At 55.1% G+C, this 20,612-nt stretch overlaps 1 protein-coding gene across 5 annotated transcripts in view; it reads left to right on the top strand.

The window, feature by feature from the left end:
• KSR2 (kinase suppressor of ras 2) overlaps positions 1-20,612 on the top strand; it is a 99,667-nt gene that overhangs the window by 66,315 nt on the left and 12,740 nt on the right. For all 5 annotated transcript variants that reach the window (XR_010073121.1, XR_010073120.1, XM_063350720.1 and 2 more), the window contains 3 exons: positions 8,189-8,285; positions 12,914-13,047; positions 17,999-18,130. Coding sequence is in view for 3 of the 5 variants with exons in the window: in XM_063350720.1 (XP_063206790.1) it covers positions 8,189-8,285; positions 12,914-13,047; positions 17,999-18,130 (363 nt within the window). In the remaining 2 variants the exon portion in view is untranslated. The remainder of the gene's footprint in view (positions 1-8,188; positions 8,286-12,913; positions 13,048-17,998; positions 18,131-20,612) is intronic.

Here is a 20,612-nt window from a genome sequence, read left to right as displayed (position 1 = left end):
TGGGAGGAAAAGGACAAAACAGATAGGGGCGGCTTGGTTTTTTCCCCCGGGGGTGATCCGTGGGGCCAGGACGGGCTGCGCAAGCCCATGCAGGCTGCTTGCTGCCAGCCCCTCGTTCTCTCCAGGGAGCGATGTTGGCTGTTTGGTCTTTAATGAACAGCAAATTAGCTTTTTTTTTTTTCCTCCCTGCAACCCACCGGTCTCAAAAATACATCCTAGCAGCCTTCTTTCCTGCCCTGGCAAGTTAAGCAGGAGCTCTTAATTCCTGCCCGACGGGAGGGAAACTGAGGCCACTTTTTTTTCCTCCGTGCCAGGCTGGGGCCACGCATCCCGAAGACGGGGATGTCCAAGATGCTCTTCAGCTCTGGGCCTTCTCTCCCCGCTCGTGGGTGTATTTTGGGCACAGAAACCGTGAAGTCCTGCCTCCCCTAACCCTCCCCACGCTCGAGCACCCACTCCGGGAGCCAAAGCGTCACCTCCTGCCCTGTTTTCCTTTCTGCTGCGTTTCCCCCTTTCCTCGCCGTTAAATAATGGAGCTCGTAGATCATATAATAAATAGGTATTGACTTCATGCCACAGGCTGGATCAGAATTGATTGACCCGTGGGAATACACTCCTTCGCAATCAATAAGAGGCCATCAGGCTGGATAAATCTTGATAACGACTGACAACAGGAAAGTCGATACGTGTATTAATATATACGTTAAGCGCGTATGTATCTTCCGCCTTGGAGAGCGCGTTGCTTTTGGCAGCTCGCGCGGCAGGATGGGTTGGGGAGGAGACCGAAATCTGCCCAGCAAAGAGGATGGCGGGGACGGGGAAAGGCTCGATCCTCTCTCCACGAGGGTGTTTGGTGTCGAAAGCAGAGCTGGCGGCGCCGGCGGAGCTCCTCTTCCCCGTTGTAGCATCAACGCCTCGCCGGCGGCTGTCGGTTAGCACCGCCTTCGCGGGGGATGCTCGGGGTGGAAAGTTCTCCTTTGTGTTTTCAAAGCGTTTCGAAACGCCGTTAAGATTCCTATATCGGCTGTGGCTTCTTGGGGGAAGCACTTGACGCAGCGGGACCCGGCGCTGAGGCACTTTGCTAAGAGAGGAAGGGATTTAAACGGGTGTTTAAGGGAAAGCCTGTGATTAAGCGCCGCGCTGAGAGATGGTCCCACCAAGTCTTCCTGCTCCTGCCGGCTCTTCCCTTCGCTGTCGAGTGACGTCTCAGCACGATGCCTTATTTTTTCTTGAGCGTCCTCAACGCCGGGGATCCTCTTTGGGGCCGGGGAGGGCCGTTTGCAGGGGGAAGGGGGGTTGTGGGGGACCCAGGTGCTGGCATCCTCCTGCCCAGCCAAAGGGGAGGCTGCCCAGGGAAACAGAGCCCTCCCGCGACAACGTTATTCATTTTCTTCTTCGTAATAATTATTATGACTGTCGCAAAGTGGAGTTGGGTTCTAGGGAAGCCGCTGTCTTCACCAAAAGGCTTCGCTTCTTCCCTCTCTTCAAAAGAAGGTGGTTTGTTTTAAAAAAATTTCTTTTCCTTCCTGCAGTTCAGAAGAGCAGGAGGATCGCGGGGCAGAGAATATATTCGGCTCTTCCAAAGGCAAGGAGAGGTCAAAGCGCCTTCGCCCAGCCCCGTACACCCGGCCAGCCCTCTCGGAGCCCATTACGAGCCCATCCTTTCAAAAGGCGGCGAGTGCCGCCCAAAGCATCGAGTATTTTAGGATGACTTGTTTGCAAGTCAGGGCTTTAGATAAGCCGCCGGGGCCCGGGGCTGCTTTGCATTCACCTGTCTCTAAGCTCTTTTCCCCGCAGCCGTAGAATAACTCGTCTCCTCTGACACTATCTCCTTCAAATAAAAATGCATGGAGCTTGCTTTTTCTAAATAACTTGGGTTTTTTTTTTCCTTCCCCCCCCCCCCCCGAAGCGGCGATGGAGTCGGAGCTACTTTTCAGGGAGGCTGATCCCCCTCCTCTTCCTCCTCCTCCTCCTCCAGCCCTTGCAGTTTGGCTGTGCCGGCTGTAGTTATCTCGCGTGCCAGCTGCTGGGAGGAAAATTTTGCTGCCTAAGTAATATCCATCAAAGGACGGCGCTTCCCTCGCGCACAGATAGCGAGCGCGGGACGTGGGGAGCATCCGTCTCTGCAGGGCTTTTCTATTTCCCCACCTAATTTTGCTCCTCCGTTGGCAAACTCCGGGCTGGGGACCTGGCCTTTGCCGTGGCCAAAAACATTGCTCGGGGCAAGTACTGCCACCCTTTTGGGGTTGTTTTGGGAGACTTGCGTTCAATTCGGAGGTGGAGTTTGCTGGGAAAAGCACCGGGATGCCCCCGGAGGGACCAGGCTCCGATGGATGCTGATGCTCGGCATCAGGTCTGTGGGATCCCTGCTCCAGCATTTCATGGCACTGCGGTGCCGGGAAGCTTTTAGCTGCTGCTTTCCTCCCTGGTCGTGGTCCAGTGAGGATGGATGGTGTTTCTCGGTGTCCGGGGAGGACGGAAACCACGTCCTAGCTTTGTTGAAAGCGATGGGAGCGGAGGGGAAGGCGGCTCCCTGCTCGCCAGCGAAGAGAAGGGAAATGAAAGGCAAGTCGTAGTCCTGGGGCTGAAACGTTTCCGTGCTAAACCGCAGGGCGCTGGGTATGCGTGGCTCAGAGAAGAGCCGCTTCGCTTCACACGGACGTTTTGGCGGTGGCGAATCCCAGTGAAACCGGTCCTGAGCATCCCGCAGCAGGACCGGGAGGGACTTGGGGCCCCAGTAGGACTGGGTGCCGCTGCCATCCCAGCGAGGGTAGCTGGCCCAGGAACCAGCCAAGCTCTTTATCGCCCCTCGCAACCTTTTTATTAGGAGAAAAAAAGTCTGTGTGTGTGTATATATATATATATAGGTGTGGAGTCTGACATATGCCAGCTGTCTCCTTAGACTGAGACCTAACATGCTCATTGCAGCTCGTGGCAGCGTGGCCCGGCTGGCTGTCCCCGCTGTCCTTGGCGGGGCGTCCGGCTGCAGAGGGCATGAGGAGCTCGAGCTGGATGATGCCGCGGCTCCGCTTCGCTCGCGCCGGCGGAGCAGGGAGAGCGTGCGTCAAGGGCGCGATATTTCTTATTGATTTTGAGGAAAACAAAGCCTGGGGATAAAAATTAACCCAAACCTCTCCCTTTGCTCCTCTCCTGTTTATTTTTCCGTTTCGTGAGATGCATTTGTGGCTGTCTAGTTTCAAAAGCGCGACTGCCAGACGTCGGTGAAAGAGAAAAACAAGCCAATATACGGAAACAGCTTGAAAACTTCCCGAATAACTCGGGCGCGGGCAGAACTCGTTCCCCCCACCTCCCTACCGCGGCTAGTCCTGCTCCAATGAAATCAAATAAGTCCCAGCTCAGCAGCTCTGCTTGCTGTAGCCGTATCTTTCTTAATATTCCCCAAAGATTTCCTCTTCTCCGGGCAACACTGAAAAATCAGTAAACTGATGGGAAACGTGAGGGCAGCATCGGAGCAGCCCCTCCTTTGCTCTGTCTTTCCTCAAGCACAGATGTAACCTGCTAGCAGAGGTATTTTTATATGAAGGTATTATTATTAATTCCCGTTCTCTCTCCTTCCCTGTCTCCCCTGGGTGTATAGTGCCGGCGATCGCCATGGTATCTGAGCCGGTTCCCCATAAATCAATATACTAGCAAGTAATGAGCTTCCTGGGGTCTGGTATTTATCACTTTGGGGTGTTCAAATGATCCTATTTAATTTAATGGGCATTTATGTGGATGGTTGGGCAGAGGAAAGAAAAGCACAAAGCACCGGTAAGTAACAGCGTCGCGACCTGCGCTTGACTGCTGTACCGTCGGCTCTGAATTTATGCCTGTTGCTGGGCAGGAGCCAAGCTCAGGTCTTCAACCCCGTAGAGGCGATGGCCATCGACGTAGAGGTGATGGCCATCAAAATTGCAGGGTGCGGGGGGGTGGTGGGGGAAACCCCCATAGGGTGGGGGGGAGGGATGAGGCTGTTTTCACATCGAACGGCAAAAATATCAAGAGGCAGTGCTCCAGCTCTTCCTCACTCATCCCTCCCAAATTGTTCCTCTGCAAGTCGCGTTGGCTTCGCTCCCGTTGCTGATGTCTTCAGCCCACGCTGGTGAAATGCAGAGTGTTTATAAAGCAATTTGGGATTTGGCTTGCTTGGCTGAACACTTCAGAAACTCATTTTGAATAGAGAGTTGCATCTGCAGTGGGATGGGGCTGGGACTGTCCTAGTGCCGGGGAAGGGGAAGGGACTGGGAGCTGAGGTTGTGCCGTGGGTTGAGGTGCGCTCCTGGACGCTGGGGACCCCTGGAAGAACCTTTAGATCTCCCTGAGCCACCCGGCCGGGCTGTCCCCTGTCCCTTCTGCCTCCCAGCTCTGGCTGGGGTTTGGCAGGATGCCGGGACACGCGTCGCCAACCTTCCTGCTCTGCCGACGGGTGGGATGGAGAAGTTTAGGAGGAGGAGAAGTGTTTGTTTACGAATACGTACTTCAGCGGTGAATAAGCCGGGATCCGTCTGAAGATGCAAATCATCTGCCTTTGTTTCTGGTGTCAAGCGTAGGCGGTCTCTGGCCTTGTGATCCGCAGCATCGCTCGCTCGCAGCCGGCTGGGTACCTCAATGCCGCGGTTCAGCGTAGACCTCTTGAAGTGGAAAGGCAGAAGATGATGTGCGTGCCCTGGGAGCCGCGCTTTGTGCCTGCCGCTCCTGCCCCAATGGGGAACGATTGACGGGAGGCGAGGAACGAGAAGAAGCGAAATTGTTGAGCTCTGCCGTGAAAAGGTTGTGCAGGTGGTGGCTGAATGGGCTCAGGTGCTGCATAATAGACATCAACCGGGGCTTTATCTCTGCGTTGGCAGCTCCTTATCCAGCAAGAAAACTCTTAACAAATACCGGTGCGGCGGTTGCTAGTTGAATTAATTTGGAGGAGTTACTCATCGAGGGGAGGAGAGAGGCACCTGGGCTGCCTCGATGGCTCTGCCGGGGTCTGAGGAGCGGTGGTGGCATGTCCCATCCCCGCGGTGCTTCACCACGGGCTGGTACCACCACCCCAGGGCTGAGCGGTGGCTGCTCTCCTTGCGCCGGGGTTTGCGCCGGCTGCATCCACTGCCTGCTTTAATGCGGTCCCTCCATAAATGAAGTGGAGAGATGGGAATCTCATCAGTAAAGGGCTGCAGGCTCCACTCCTGGGGTTATCTCTGCGGTTCAGATAGGCAGAAATGTAAGGGGTTTACTCTTAAACAACCCTTTTCCAGGAAAACAGCCGATCTTAACTCACTTTAGGGCTGAAATCAACCCCCGCTCCCAGCGCTAATCTATTCATTGCATTTGCAATGTCAGTTCATGAGTAATGCAGACCACAAGCAACTTTCTGGAATGGTTTTCTCTAGGGGAAAAACAAGCGCTTGCTGGGGAGCGGGGAGGGCTGGGGGTTCTCCCTCCTGCACGGGCAGGTCATGGGAAGTGGCAGAAAGCCCGTCGCACCGCAGAGCTTCAAGTTTCACGGAAACTTAGCAAATTAGTGCAAAAAAAAAAAAAGAAAAAAAGCCTTTTACTGGACAGGTGATCTGTGGTTATTTTGCAGCCTTTAATTCCAGTTGCAGAAACCCAAGGGTTGCCTTTATCGCTTATTTCCAAGGAGCAGTTTGAGTGCTTGGATCCTAATCTTCAGACAAATTCATATTTCTCCATGACGGCAGCCAAGCTATTGCAGAAGATAGGAAGCGGCTGGTTTAGTTAGAGGAGGACGGTGTTTGTAATTGCGGTTGCCGCGGGTTTGCGGTCCGGCTGGTGTGTCCAGGGACGTGCTGAGACAGCCGAGCAAGGAAAAGCATTACCGAGGTGGCGGTCTCATGGGTACGAAGACGTCCTAAACTCCTTGCTGTGATGCGCTTGCATCCAGCAAGGCTATTTCCAACACAACCTGCAACAAGGAACTCGGAAGGATGCTGTTGTCTTTCTAAAACCCATGAGATACGGGATTGACTTGAAAATTGTGGTCTCTGCCCATGGAAGGACGCGGAGCTTTTGGCTTAGGGGCAGGAGGGTCCTTTGTATCTGTGAGCTTCTGAAGAAGTGAGGTTTATTCCCAACAAACTCTATCCCAATCCCAGTCAGTTTAATCCCCCAAAGAGCTATCGAAAGCTCAGCTTCCCCTGCTTTCTGGATCACATTTTAATTGCTCGTGGGGACCTTATTTGCATCCAGGTGATGGCCTTGGCCAGGAGACGGGCAGCAGTGACGGGGGAATGGCGACCGCCCTGTGGTTTGGGGGGGATTCCTGTTGCTGTTTTTGATGTCCCCAAGGAAAACACGGCTCAGCCTCCTGGGGGTTTTGCTTTGAGCCAGCCTCTGGGTCAAAAACGAAAGGAGGGCTTTATAGTGATGTTGCATTCCCGATTTCTCTGGATTTGCAAAGCGAGGGAAGTCGCCCGACGCTCCGCAGGGCGGTGCTGAGCATCTCCGCCCTTGGTGTGCCTCTGTCGTGGTTCCACCCCAGCCAGCAACTAGGACCACGCAGCCGCTCGCTCAGTCCCCCCAGTTGGGAAGGGGGAAAGAATCGGAAGAGTAAAAGTGAGGAAAAACTCATGGATTGAGACGAAGACAGTTTAATAGGTAGAGCAAAAGCCATGCACGCAAGCAAAGCCAAACAAGGAATTCATTCGCTGCTTCCCATGGGCAGGCGGGTGCTCGGCCATCCCCAGGAAAACAGGGCTCCATCACGTGCAATGGGTACTTGGGAAGACAAATGCCATCACTCTGAACGTCCCCCCTTCCTTCTTCTTCCCCCAGCTTTTTATACTGAACGCGACACCGTACGGTATGGAATACCCCTTTGGCCGGTTGGGGTCAGCTGTCCTGGCTGTGTCCCCTCCCAACTCCTTGTGCCCCCCCAGCCCTCTCGCTGGCAGGGCGGTGTGAGGAGCAGAAAAGGCCTTGGCTGCTTAGCAATAATCAAAACCCACCAGTGTTTTACCGAGACTATTTTCATCCCAAATCCAAAACGTAGCACTACACCAGCTGCTAGGGAGAAAGTCAACTCCATCCCAGCTGAAACCATGAGCTTCTCTTCCCTCTCGTCCATCCCAGGGCTCCGAACCCTTCCCTCTCCCCGTGTGAGTGACACGGTACCCAGGCCAACCCAGGGTGGCTCGGTGTGATGCTCCTCAGCCCTTGCGACAAGGCGCAGTTCAGGCTGATTATTTCCATCCAAAAAGGGCAAAACCCGTTATCTCCCAGGGGACGAATCCAGACTGGTGTGTGCTGGCATCCCCGGGGCTGGAGGCGAGGGGCAAAAGGGGAAAGCGGCGGAGCCGAGCGAGGATGCAGAGGAATTAAAACCTGTAACTTTTTATTTGTTAACTAGAACGGGATCAAATTAACGTCTGTCGTTGGTGAAGCCTCGTTAACGAGATGTGTGTTCGGGCGCTTTATTTGCCGGGCACAGGTATCCAGTTTCATCTTTCTAAAGTTGCCTGTAATGAGCGTGGGTGGATATAGAAAAGCAAAAAAAAGCCCTTTTTTGTGGGCGGGAGTCGAGGCAGCATCCACCCACGTACTGCATTATGATATTCAAATGTCAATATATTTTTAATTGGTTTATATCCCCCCCCCCTCCCCCTCCAGCTGCCTTTGGTAATTAAGGCTCTGTAAATAGATTTTACTGTAATTGGTACGAGAAGGAAAATTGGAGGACATTGTACAGTGCTTTGGTTGGGGTTTGGGTTTGGTTTTTTTTTTCTTTCCTTTCTCCCTCCCTGTCTTTCCTCTTTTGACTCATATTACATCTGTGAGTATTGTATCCTCTGAGGGAAGAGGCGGGGAGCCGCGGCCGGTTTTGCACAAAAAGTCTGAAGCAAGAGGACCAGGTGGTTCGCTCGTGGCTGGGACGCGGGGAAGAGCTGGGGAACCAGCCCAGGTTACCCCTTACGGGGCTCACCACCACCACCACCACCACCACCACCACCACCGTGACGGCACCAGCACACACCGGGGAGCAGCGCGAGCTCCCTCCCAGTGCCAAACTGGGGAGAGCCCCCAGTTTCCTTGCTGAATCTCCAATTTGCCTCGAGACGTAGCCAAAGCCCTTGCGGTTATTTATAGCTCCCTGCCACAGCCGCTGCCTTTATGATTTGGGGATGTTTCTTGGCGGGGGTTTATAAACCGTGTCTTTACCTTCTCCCTTTTCCTGCTCTTTCAGCCTGTGTAAAGGACGGACTCTCTACTCGGTGGTGAGAGATGCCAAAATCGTCCTGGATGTCAACAAGACGAGGCAGATAGCGCAAGAAATCGTGAAGGTACGGTATGGCGCGGGGGCAGCTCGCCACCGACGGGGCTCCGGATCCAGCCAAGAGCCCGGCCGAGCTGCTCCGGGGAACGGGACATAAGAAGCCAAGGAGGCTGGGCAGGATAGCACCTCTTGGCTTTAAAATCCGTGTCTCTTAGACCTCCCTCACCCCACTTCGAGCTGAACTGGGGTGGCAGCAAGGCTTCCCATGGGCTCCCCATGCAGCGGTGAGCTTGGGCTTCATCCTGGCCGCGGCTTCTCTTCCCCCTTGGAAATGCAGGTGTTTAAGTCCAGCTTTTCTGCTGCTGTGAGTTGCCGGTTGGCTATTCCTCTCCTCTTGGAAAAGAATAATAATAATAATAATCTGTAGTTGGTCTAAGGCTTCCACCTCTCTGTAATGAAAGCATCCCCGCGGCCAGGGTGGCTGGCGGAGCCGGTGCCGTGGTGCTCACGGCGGGGGGGCTGTGCGTGCCACGAGGCAGAGCACAAGTACATATTTTTCAGAGCTTAGAGAGGAAAAAAAAAAAAAAAAAAAGGCAAAAAAAAAAGCTTTTCCTTTCACAGAGATGACTCAAAGCGCGTCTTCGACACTTCAGACGTGACCGTATAAATAGACACCGGGGAGGATGCGCGCGTGGCAGGGTCAAGTGGCCGGGAAGCTGGGGCCCCAGCCATCAAAGCTTCCCATCGAGGGCCTGCAACGGCTCGTTTTCCCGAGAGGTGTCGAGCCATCTGCCAGAGTAGGGTTTTGCTGTGATTCCGAGCGTATTTAACACCGAGTGGGATCAGAAGTATTTGGCACGTGTCCTACCCCAGCAGCCACCGCACGGACCCAGTGGCCTGCTCAAGGTCGGCCGGCACCCCAGACCGAATCATCTGGGGCTGAGCTGATGTTTAACCTGTTTCTATGGGGGGGAAAAAAAAGAAAAAAGAAAAGAAAAAAGATTTTCTGGCAGATCTTAAACCCCCTTAAATATTCAAATCCGTGTTACAAACCGGAATTTGTTCCGCAATGTATCCTGAATGGTGCCATTCCCCTGCCAGAGGTTATGCTCTCTCTTATTAGATTGCCTATTTTGCGTTTATTTACACCCAAATTTAGCAAAGCGCATGCTGTTTTTAAAGGAAATTCCTTAAATTCCCCCAAAGTGTCTGGGCTCCGGGCAGGAGCTGACAGGTGAGCGTAGGCTTGACCACTTTGCTGAGCCGCCCGTGTCTGTACGGACATTGCGAGTGGCGTCTCGGGAGAGGTGACGTGGCTGAGCCCCGTGTTGGGGTGACGGAGGGGAAGCCACAAGAGATGGACCCTGCGTCTTTGGTGTGCTGTCCTGAGGCACCGAGCAGGTCTGCCTGCCCCAAGGGTGCTCCTGGGCCCGTTGGGTGATGCTCTCGGCCCCATGCAGGCTCTAGTATGCCCCAAGTTGGGTGGTGGCACCTTCTTGCAAGGTCGGGCTTGCGAGTTGGTGTGTCTGAGACAGCCGAGGGCCCCTCTGCTTCATTTCTATTTCTGAGCTGTATTTTCTGCTTTTAAAAGAGGGATTTTTCCAAACTGAGCAAACATCACGTAGGTTTGTCTCACGGTTTGTTTTTTTTTGTCCCCTGACTGCCACCGCTCTGGTGCTCAGGGTTCTCGCCTCCCAGATGTTCACAGCGGGAGGTAATGGCTTGGTTCAGCCCCTCCTCTCTGCGCGGGCTGCCTTGCTTCGCGTGGGTTGGGGTTTCTCTAGGTTGAGAGACCGCTGCCTTCTGCAGCTGCACGTGCCTTAGGAAGGGGTTGGAAACCTCAAACTCGTCGTGGTGTTGCAGGGCATCGCCAGCACTGGGGATTCATCGCTGGGTCTGTGAGATGAAAGCGTCACCATGAAGAACATCACCCATGCAATCTGCTGAAGCAAATCCGCGCGATCGCCCGTAGAGCTGGTGGTAGCCCCAGCAGCAAGGCAGCTTCCCTGCGTCTTCTCCTCCTTGGGAGAACGGGGTTGGGTGCTCCTGTTGCGACCTGCTGCAGGGCAGGGGGGTTTGGGTCTGACTTGAGTCCCCATAGCAATTAGCAGAGGTCCAGGATAGGTCCATCACACCCCTGTCTCGGCCACTGCGGTGCTGTGCCCTGGAGCATAGGAAGTTCCATCCCAACGTGAGGAGGAACTTCTTTGCTGTGAGGGTGGCAGAGCCCTGGCACAGGCTGCCCAGAGAGGTGGGGGAGTCTCCATCTCTGGAGACATTCCAACCCCGCCTGGAGGCGTTCCTGTGCCACCTGCTGTGGGTGACCCTGCTCTGGCAGGGGGTTGGACTGGGTGATCTCCAGAGGTCCCTTCCCACCCTACAATTCTGTGATTCTGTGACACGTGGCCCATTGCTGGTGCACCCCAGGAGCAGGAGTTTCTCTGCCTTCCCACCTCTCCATGCCAACCATCAGCAGATGTTAGGGAAGTTTTGGTGGACTTGGAGGTGGCTGGTGTGGAGAAGCCAAGGAAAACCCCGACGTCAGGGTTTGGTTGGGCTTGGGGCAGCATCGCCCAGAGGAGCTGGAGGCAGGACCGCGGCGGAGGCTTTGTCTCTGCTACCCGGTCGTGGCAGTTGTTTGACTTTCTCCTTTGAGCCCCCGTATGCGGTAGGAGAGCCCTTAAGCTTATTGGATTAGCGGGTGCAAGGGCTCTCGTTATGCCATGATCCTCTGGAGGCGAAAGTTAATTTATTTAAGAAGCGAAGCCGGCAGAGGGAGCTGGCTTTTCACGCACGCCGGGCAGCCCAGCAAATTAAGGCATTTATTGGGCCCAGAGTGTTTTCTCACAGATCATCGCGGGGGGCGAAGACGGCGGGGCTGGAATTTGCAGTGGGATCTGTGCGATACCCCGCGGAGCGAGGCGAGGGATTTGGGTTTGCCGAGAGCTCCTGGAGAAATACCTTCGGCGGAGGCTTGGCTGCGTTCGCTGATTGCGTGGGAGATGCGTTGCCGTCCCTGCCGTGTGAGCCTGGCTGCAAAGTCCCCGCTGCCTGCTCCGAGCTCCCGACACCCCCTCCCCGGCTGCTGGGAGAGGGGTGAGGAGCATCCCCGTGGCGCTGGGGCTCATCCCGCCCCACGGGTGCTTGGGGTCCTGCACCGCACCTTGCAGGAGGAACAGGCTGGCGGCATCCAAATTGCACCAGCCTGGCGCTTTGTGAAGGTGACGGTGACATTTTAAAGCAGATCTTTATACCTCATCATTATTTCATGTGCTGGGACGTGCTGCAGACCCCTAATTAATCCCAGTGCCTGGAATGGTCCCGGCATCCGGCTGCAGCTGTGGCATCTTGGGGCCAGCCACAACCCCGAATCCTTTCCTTCCTCCAGCATCCCTTAGCAGAGGATCTTTGGGATGTGACTGCCGAGGGGTGCAGTTAAACCCCCGTGACTTTCTGGGTTGGGGTGTTTGCGGTCCCTGGCTGCCCCTGCAGTCGAGCCCCGTGGGTCCTTGGTGCCTTCAGGATTTTCCCCAGCTCCTGGGCATTTGCATGTGAGGATTTGTGGCTTTTTCAGGTTGCTTTCCCAATTTTTCCGGGCCGTTTCTGAGTTTGCATCGTGCCTCCCAGCTCGGTGTCGGCGGCAAACTTAATATATTCTTGTCCCACCGCCTGGGTGGATAATGACGGTACATGAAAAGATCAGACCTAGGATGGACCCCTGTGGAAATCCAGTTAATAAATCCCCCCCTGTCAGTGGAGGACAACCGATATTTCTTCTTAAACAACAGTTTGCTGGCCCGTTTGGCATTTAGCCTTCAGTAGCTTCCTCTAGAGCAAGTTTCCCCGAGTCAGCTTATGGGAATGAAAAGTGAGACAGCCTCGAAAGCCCTGCTGAAGTCGGGATAAATGGCTTTTATCTCCCTCCCCGTTCCCAGAGCCGGTTATCCCGTTGAGCTGAACGTCCGCCACATGGAGCTGCCGGCAGTCTGCTTGATTCGCCGACGCTAAACAAGCCTGGTGCGGGCGAGTTTGGATTTCCCACCCGTGGCCTTTTTTTTGCATCATTAGCAATAATTTTAATTAACCACCAAGTAGTTTTTCCTAAGGGAAAAGAATTAAGGCAGGACTCCTGCGAGGCGCTTGTTTCCAGGCTGACGGTGCCGGTGTGCACGTAGGAAGCACTAATGGCCCAGCTGGGGAACGCGGTAGCAGTGATGGAGAGCTTTGACTTATTACCCCTCTGCTCTCCGCCCCGTAAAAGAACGAAGGCGCAAACATCATCATCATCAATTTCTCAGCAGAGGACTTCAGGAAAACGACCGCCAGTTTGGTTCGCCGCTTAATTTTCCCTGCGTAACCGATTAATCAGGAAGATGAGTGGGCGCTGTCGCGGCCGAGAGCAAGACGCCCACGCCATGATCCCGTCACCCTCCGCGAGCGCCACCCCATGCCCGTCCCGAGCCAGGGAACTCCTGGACACCTGCCCTTTCCGCGGGGACATTTGGGGACGTGCAGCCTTCGGCTGTGGCCCAGCCGTAGCTCGGTAGCGTGGACGTGCCACCGCGGCGCAGGGATGCTCGCAGCCGGGCTCTCCTCCTCTTGGCAATGGTGGGGCTGCCCCTGCTCTGGCATTATCCCGTCTTGTCTGTGCTGCTTTGTCAATTTGGGGGTATTTTTCTCTCACTTCCATCCTAGGGAATGGGCTACCTGCACGCCAAGGGGATCCTTCACAAGGACCTCAAGTCAAAAAATGTTTTCTACGACAACGGGAAGGTGGTGATCACAGACTTCGGCCTCTTCAGCATCTCGGGAGTTCTCCAAGCGGGCAGGTAGGACATGATGCCGTGAAAATACTGGGATTCCTCCCTCTAGAGCTCCCCTTTGAGCTGGGAACACGAGGAGGGAGCCCAAAAACCTCCTCTGCAAGTGCCTTTCTGGGTCTGCAGCCTCAGTAGACATGAGGACAAGGTGCCTTTGAGCGTCCTGGGGCTGCCCCGAGGATTTCACCATCTCACCTGCCGTGATTTTGGTTTTGAGGAGGCTTGCTTTGGGAAGAGGGAGAGATGTGTAGCTCCTGCAGAAACCCCTCTGCCCCATGGGCGGATCCTTGAAACGCGGCTCAACGCCAGCGTTGGGTTTGCAGCGCAAAGCCCCAGAGGGATGGTGAGAGCAGGGCTGGAGTTTCCCCAGCGAGGTGGGGCCGGGCTCGGCGCCGAGGGTTGAAAACAAACTGCTCTGCTCCTTGGGTGCCGAAGTCGCGGCTTGTTTTTATTGGATTTTGTTTCATTTCTTTTCTAAATCTAGCATTTAAAATTCAGAGTTGCTTTTGACTGGTAGGAAGAAGCACGATGCTGCGTGCTAATCTCCAGCAGTTTGGTTCGGAGAGGCAGGACCTGGCCCTGGGCAGGGTCTCTGGGTCCCAGCCTCTTCCCATGGGATGCATCATTTCCATGGTCAAACCACCCCGCAGCCATCCGGGAGATGCTCCTAGGGCTCTGTTTCACTAGGGCCAGCAAAGATGGCTTGTTCCTTGGCCTTTCCCCAACACCGTTATAAATCCCCCAGCATCTGCTTCATCTCCTGCCTCTGGGCTGAAGAGCGGAGCAGCCAGAGTGGCAGCCAGGGTCAAGCACTGTTGTCCCCACGGCTGTCCCTCGGCTGCTCCGGTGACCTTTTGGGTGCTGCGGACATCTGGCCGTGGTGTCTGTACCAAGCCAGGGCATGGAGCAAGGCACCGAGAAAATGAGAGCCAAGCTTGGAAAATTCACAGCATTGTGACATTTTTTTGGTCTCGTTGGGTTTGGAATCGAGCCCATTTGGTAAATGTCCCTTATTAAATGTTTTGTGGGTTTGTTTTTTTTTTTTCCCAGCGCTTTGGGAGGTTTTCCAGCTGTAGGCACGGCAGGGCAAAGAGTTTCAGCATCCGTGGAAAGGAAGAAAAGCAAAGCTGGGGGGAAAAGGAAACAGAAGAGGGGATAAAAGAACAAAGATTATATTTTCCTTTTTTGTTAAAGTGAAAAAATAGAGTGTTGCTGACTTTTCCCAGCGGGGGAGAGCTTTTTCACTCAACCCTTTGTGCAAGAAGCAGCACGGGCCAAGCACGGCGTTATCGGTGCCGGCAGCTCGGGCAGGTTTCCTCCGGCAGCGCGGTACCCGCCTTCTGGTCCTTGATGGACGTGATGGGCTTTGTCGCTGGAAAAGTTGTCATGGCCAACCATCACTTTGTGGCGAAGATGTTCAGGAGATAAAACGCACCTTGGAAACTTTATATTTTTCTTTAATTCCTGTGTGACGAAGTCAAAGGATTAGAGGAAAAGGCGACGACTGCCTCTCTCCATCCCACGCCGCTCGCGGCAGGCCGGGCAGCCAGCCTTTCCGTTCCGCTTGTATAAATATCATCTGGTTTTAGCAGAAACTTAGCCAAAAGCTTAGGAAACCCAAGAAATCCAGCAGTGCTGCTGCTCTCCCCGCAGCGGAAAAGTGGGGTTTGGCTCTGGATCAGCAGCTGGGCAGGGTTTTGGGGACTTGGGTCCTGCCAGGATGAGGTTGCAGCTCATTCCAGCAGTGGTAAAAGGATTTGGGCAAAAATGGCCATATTTTGCCAGGGACCTTTGCTATGAAGGTCAGAGATGCTCTGGGGGTAAAAGGAGGGAGGAGACGCTGGGGAAATGGGGTATTCCATGGGGTGGATCAATGCGTGGCCATCTCTGCTCAAGATTGTGTTGTCACTTGGGGGGTAAAGTCCTGGAGGTTACTCAGGAGAGGAAGGATGGTCAGAAATGCAAGGCTGGACAGAAATGAGCAGTGTTTTGCTAGAAAAATGGGGAAATTTCTGCCCTGAGGAGCATTCAGCGTGGCTACCCTGGACTGCTGGTGTCACGCATGTCTTCTGCTGGCGGAGAGCTGGCAGAAGGCTTTGGGCATCCTCACTCATTGGTCACTGTGAGTTTTGAAGCAACAAGCGTCTGCGGGTCTGATTTCCCTTTTCAGGGCGGGCTCTTTGCTGGTTCTGGTTTCTCTCAGATGAAGAAGAAGGACAAAGCCCAGTTTTGGGTCCTCAGAGGCTTGCACGGACAAGCCTGTATGGAGAAGAGAACCAATTTTTGCAGGTCAGGTTAAGGATGTTGCTTCAGATGTGAACGAGAACTACAAACTGGCCTGTTTTCGCTAGGGTTAAGAAAAGGCGGGGCTTAAATATCCTCCTCGTCCTCCTCGAGCAGGCTCACCTTCAGTTCATGAAAGCGTCCGGCACAAGGAGTTTGCAGTGTCCACTCGGGCCGTGACACGCTTGCCCTGCTGAAAAACAAGATGGCTATCACAACTAAAATACTTTCTGCGGAGTCTTCATAATCCAGTGCCTTATCCTGGCAAAATTAGATTTATTTATCCTTTATTCAAACATTGTTGAGCTTGCTAGCGCTGCTCTGTAATTAGAGGAGCGCGGGGTGAGTCTTGAGTAGTCCGAAGAGCCCTTCTACTCTTGCTTTTCCTTGTCCTTCAGTGGGTTTAGAAGGCGTTCGTTTGGTTGTGCTGCTTTCTGCTAGTGGAAGTGGCCCGCTCGGTTACGAAGTGAAGCAAACTTTTGTCGTGAAACCTCAAATTGCTGTAATTGCATGGCGTTTGGGATTGCGTGAAAGCTCAGCCCTCGTTGCTGGAAGCTCGTTGAACCCGTAGCTGCCTGCTTGGGCGTACGTGAGCTCTGCAGGAGGAGCCTGGGCTCGCACGGGAGCTGCGGAGCCAAATCTGGTCCCTGGAGCATCCCAAGGCGAGCCTGAACGCCGCTCCTGGGACATCACAGCCCTGGGCGACTTGAGTGTGCAACAATAAATGCCCCCAGTGCAATCCTGGTCTTGCTGAGGGCGGCGGAGAAGATCCGAGTGCTGCCTGCTGCGTCCGGCTCCCCGCTGCCTACCCGGAGACGGAGCCCGTCGGCAGGGAAGGATGAGCAAGCTCCTCCGAGTCTTTTCTAATTGTCCCGGTGCTTAATGCCGGCTTGTAATTAAGAGCCACGCAGGGCTGGAGGGCGGCGTCGGGAGCCGGCTGGGGAGCTGAAAGCCTCCCCCCTGTGCCAAAGTGCTCTCGCCGGTGGCTCCTGGGGCCGGAGGGTCCGTGTCGCACCAGAGCCGCTGATTGCGGCGATGACTCCGACGCAGCAGGGTGAAGAGGAGCCGTCGAGACCCCAGAGGGGGCACGGAGGCTCAATCAACGATTCCCTGGACCGGCAGCTTCCTTCTCTAGGGAGGGGGCTCCTTCTCCGGTTGCTGCCAGACCTAGGGGTGATGCCTGGGGACAGGGACAACTTTATGGCCAGAAGAGTCCGGACTCCATCATCTTGGGATTGTGGTGGTTGTGTGCACGCAGCCGTGGGGGGGAAAAGCCAGCCAAGGAATCGGCGTTTGCAGAAGGAGCTTGTTGTCCTGCCTGCCTCAGGGGTGGATGGAGATGCCCGTGCCTGGGTGGTGTTCCCCGCGACCTGGGCTCTGGCATTTTGGCCCCAGCAACCCCACAGCCATCCCTTACCCTTGCACATCGCCATCCTCAGGAGGTCACCATCCCTGGAGGCGTTTAAAAGACGGGTAGACGTAGCGCTTAGAGATATGGTTTAGTGATGGGTTTTGTCAGTGTTAGGTCGATGGTTGGACGAGATGATCTGAAACGTCCCTCCCAATCTAGGCAATTCTATGATTCATTCAAGCACAAACAGGGAGAAATTCCTCAATACGAGATGGTGGGCTCCTCCTTCTCCAGCCCAACGTGACACAGGACAGTTGTCGTTACCTCCTGCCAAATGACGCTGCCAAATTTGGGCTCGGACACACGATCAAGCTGTTTAATGTGTTCACCACCACCGGTGGTCCCTGCCCGTTTCCCTGCCCGGGGACCCTTTTTATGCCGGGAGTGCATCCTAGGTGCCTGCTGGAGGATGTAAAGGATGAAGAAGCAACCAACGTCATCCTCAGCTGTTGGCCAAAGGAGACTCATGTATTTGTGCCGAGCAGGGGGGACCTTGAGGAGGTAGAGGAAAAGGCGGCTGAGGTTAGCTGAGGGGCTGGTGAGGGGGATTAAAGATGAAGTGAAATTCTTGGGTGGCAACCTGGGATTTAATAGCGATGTCACAGCAAGGATTGGCCACTACTTATCTCACGGGGCGGGTTATAATGGTGATTATAACGAAGCCAGGCTGCTCCCACGGGAGATGGCATGAGAGGCTTGGGCAGGAGGGTGGGCTGGAAGGGCTGTTTGGGGCCAAACATCTGAAAACACTCATTTCCCAGCCATTATTGTAGGGTGGGTTTGGTTGGAAGAGACCATTAGTGGTCCCCAGTCCAACCTCCTGCTCTCAAACCACAGCGGGGCCAGTTCAGGTGTCAACGCTGATGGGATTTTCCCCGGGGAATGCTTTGCCCCCGGCTCTTTTAAGGTGTTTTGGTGCAACGGTCACAGCGAGGGCCCCGGCAGACCCTGCATCCCCATCACCACCCCGGCAGGCCTGAAGCTCCTCCTTGCCACCATCCTGTGCCCAAATTGTGCCCTGCTGCCTGGCAGGGACAGGCACGAAGCCACCGTGCCAGCGTGTCTCAGAACAGGGTTAAAACCCGACTTTCCAAGGGGTTTAGGGGGAAGTTTTAGCAGGTTTTAGTAGGGTTTTAGTAGGGAAAACCAGCCTTAAACACCCCAGGGAGAGGGTGGGAGGGCTGGGGGGCTGCTCGCCGGTGGCGTGCTGGTGATGTCCATCCCCCCCACTGTGGTACCCACGGCTTTGGATCCGTGTTTTGGCAGGCGGGAGAACAAGCTGCGGATCCAGAACGGCTGGTTGTGCCACCTCGCCCCCGAGATCATCCGCCAGCTCTCGCCGGACACCGAGGAGGACAAGCTGCCCTTCTCCAAGCACTCGGATGTCTTTGCACTGGGGTGAGTCTCCGGCGGAAGGGGGCAGGCTGCAGAGAACTGGCGCAGTTGTGTCAGGCGTGAGCTGCCCTGAGCAGCCGGGAGGGGACGGGGACACCGTTTTCTTGCCACGACGCCAAGGGGACGCTGCCTGGGGGAATCCCCATCGATGGGCTCAGAGCACCTTCCCGCTTTGAGAAATTTTGAGTTACACCCCCCCCCTCCCCCCCAACCAAAATCTCCAAATCCTCCTGTTTTGGCTCCGGGCAATGGGATCCGGAGCATCCTGGGGATGCCAGCCTGGCGTAATCTCTCCCCTGCATCCTCCCGGGGCGGGTACCGATGAGAAGATGCTCTGGATGTCGGCTGGGGATGCAGAGGGTCGGGGACACAGGTCTGGGAGCCCCCCGACCCCTCCGATTCTCCCCACCAGCCGGCTGCAGAGGGGCTGCCGGGGGGAGGAGATGCCAAAAAGCCAAGAAGAAGAGAATCGATGAGTCTCCTTCAGCGAACCGGCGCACGGCTCCTGCCCTTTATCTGAAAAGAAGCCTCCCTTAGGGCAGGAGCCCAGTCACCCCTCGATAAAACCCCGTAGGGCCGGGGGTTTTACCCGGCGGATTAATTTTTTCGTGGATATCTTAAAGGCCGCGGGGGGGATTAGCGTGCGCGGGGCTGTTATCGGAGGCGATATTTCCATCAAAAACCGCAGTAATTGCAGCTGCAAGGGAAGGGTCTGGCTTTTTTTTTTTTTTTTTTTTTCCTCCGCCCCGAGGTATAGCTTTAGAACAACAAAAAAGAAGCAATTAAGGAATTGTATCGAACGAAGTGAGAATCGGTTACTTAGTTTTTCTTTTTGAGTGTGAGCTCTGCCCTTACGTAAAGCCTGAGTTTCCTTAAAAGATTTTCCAACGTTTTCCCTTTTTCTTGTTTCTGCTGCCCGCCGCTGAGCCCACAAGGCTCAGGGATGATCCGGAGGGTTATTGCCATTGCCGCTTCCCCGTAGGCATTTGAGGATCAGTGACAGCAAGAAGAAAAAAATCTTTTAAAGACTCCAGAAGGCGGCCGAAATGTTAAATTAAAGTGTGTGCGTGAGGGCGATGAGGAGCAGGGGGCTAAGGCTGGCGGTGTTTGCTCGCCAAAGCCTGAGAGATAGCGGCAATAATGAATATCAGATGCGTGGTCTTCTCATGCAAAGGCAGCGGACTGCTCTCCGCAGCGCCGTCCCTGCCCCGCAAAAATGCAGCCTAAATATTTCGGATGCGCCTGAAAGCGGGAAGGTGAAAAACTAAGCCCCAAACTCCCAACTAGAAACTTGAATTCGAGGGCGCCGGGTGCATTCGGGCGCTTTCCAAATCCCCGCTCCTGCCTGAGCGTCTCGTCCCCTGCCCCCGGGACCTGCCCCTCTCCAGCTCCCCCCCGACCCCGATTCCGCCGCCCCCGCAGCACCAACGAGCATCTCACATTACTCAAATTTTCGGAGATTTATAGCCAAAGCCTGCGCGTTCTTCCAAAACCAGGAGAGCCGATTTCCAAAATCAGGGAGCCACCCTGTCCCAGAGTGATCCTTCATATATCCCACCCCCTCCACCAGATTTTGCCACCCTAATGCCATTTTAACCCCATTTCTTGCTGCTTTAACTGGCCGTGATGGCATCCCTTGAAGGGAAAAGCAGCTCCGGGGAATTTGCCTTGGAAACCGGGGCCAGCGCTGTGGGAGTCGGGGCTCATCCAGCCTCCGGGTGCCAGAAAACGAGGAAGCAGAACTCCCAGGCGGTAGCGGGGGCAGAGGATCGCGGGGGCGGCAGCCAGCTCGGCCGGAGACGCCCTTGTTTTGGGATATTCCCTTGGATTTGGGAGTCCTCACGGAAAGGAGGGCTTGGCTTAGCGATAGGAGCGGTGCAGCGGCAGATGGCCGCGGGTTCACGTGTGCCATCACCCAGTGAGGGAGCCGGGGACGGTTCACGCCACGGCTTGGATGGCTTTTTGCAGCTTGGGGCGCGTTTTGCAGAAGAAAAAAAGGGAAAAGTGGGAGCGAAAGCGAGTGCTCGGGTTCATCCTTCCCCGGCGCTCGCTGCCCTGCGCAGCTGGAGCAGACGGCAGAGTCAGAAGCACCAGCCCGGCAGCTGGACCATGCATTTACCCCCCGCATCATCTATTAAGCTGCTCGGCGGGCAGCGGGGCGAAGAGCTATTGCAGCCCGGCAGGAGATTCCCACTTGATGTAGCGGGCTGGCTGACAGCTCTGCCTGTGCCTCTGCCCACGCCTCTGCCCGTGCTCCCCATCGACCTCCATCCTCCTGCCCACGGGCCAGGTTCTTCCCTGGTGTAAACTACGGGCTGCAGCAAGCTGGTGGCTTGCTCTCAGTTGACAGCCTCAGTTTCCCCATCTGGAAAATGGGAGAGGTGGTATCTCTGCAATGAGCACCGAGCACCTCTGGTGTTGTATCCAGAATGAAGCATCTCCTGGATGTCGGTGATTTTGGAGCAGGGAGAGATGGTGGATGTAG

This window comes from Chroicocephalus ridibundus, chromosome 13 (genome assembly GCF_963924245.1).
Source record: "Chroicocephalus ridibundus chromosome 13, bChrRid1.1, whole genome shotgun sequence".
Classification (NCBI taxonomy): Eukaryota; Metazoa; Chordata; class Aves; order Charadriiformes; family Laridae; genus Chroicocephalus; species Chroicocephalus ridibundus.
This window is presented reverse-complemented; position numbering and strand designations above follow the sequence as displayed.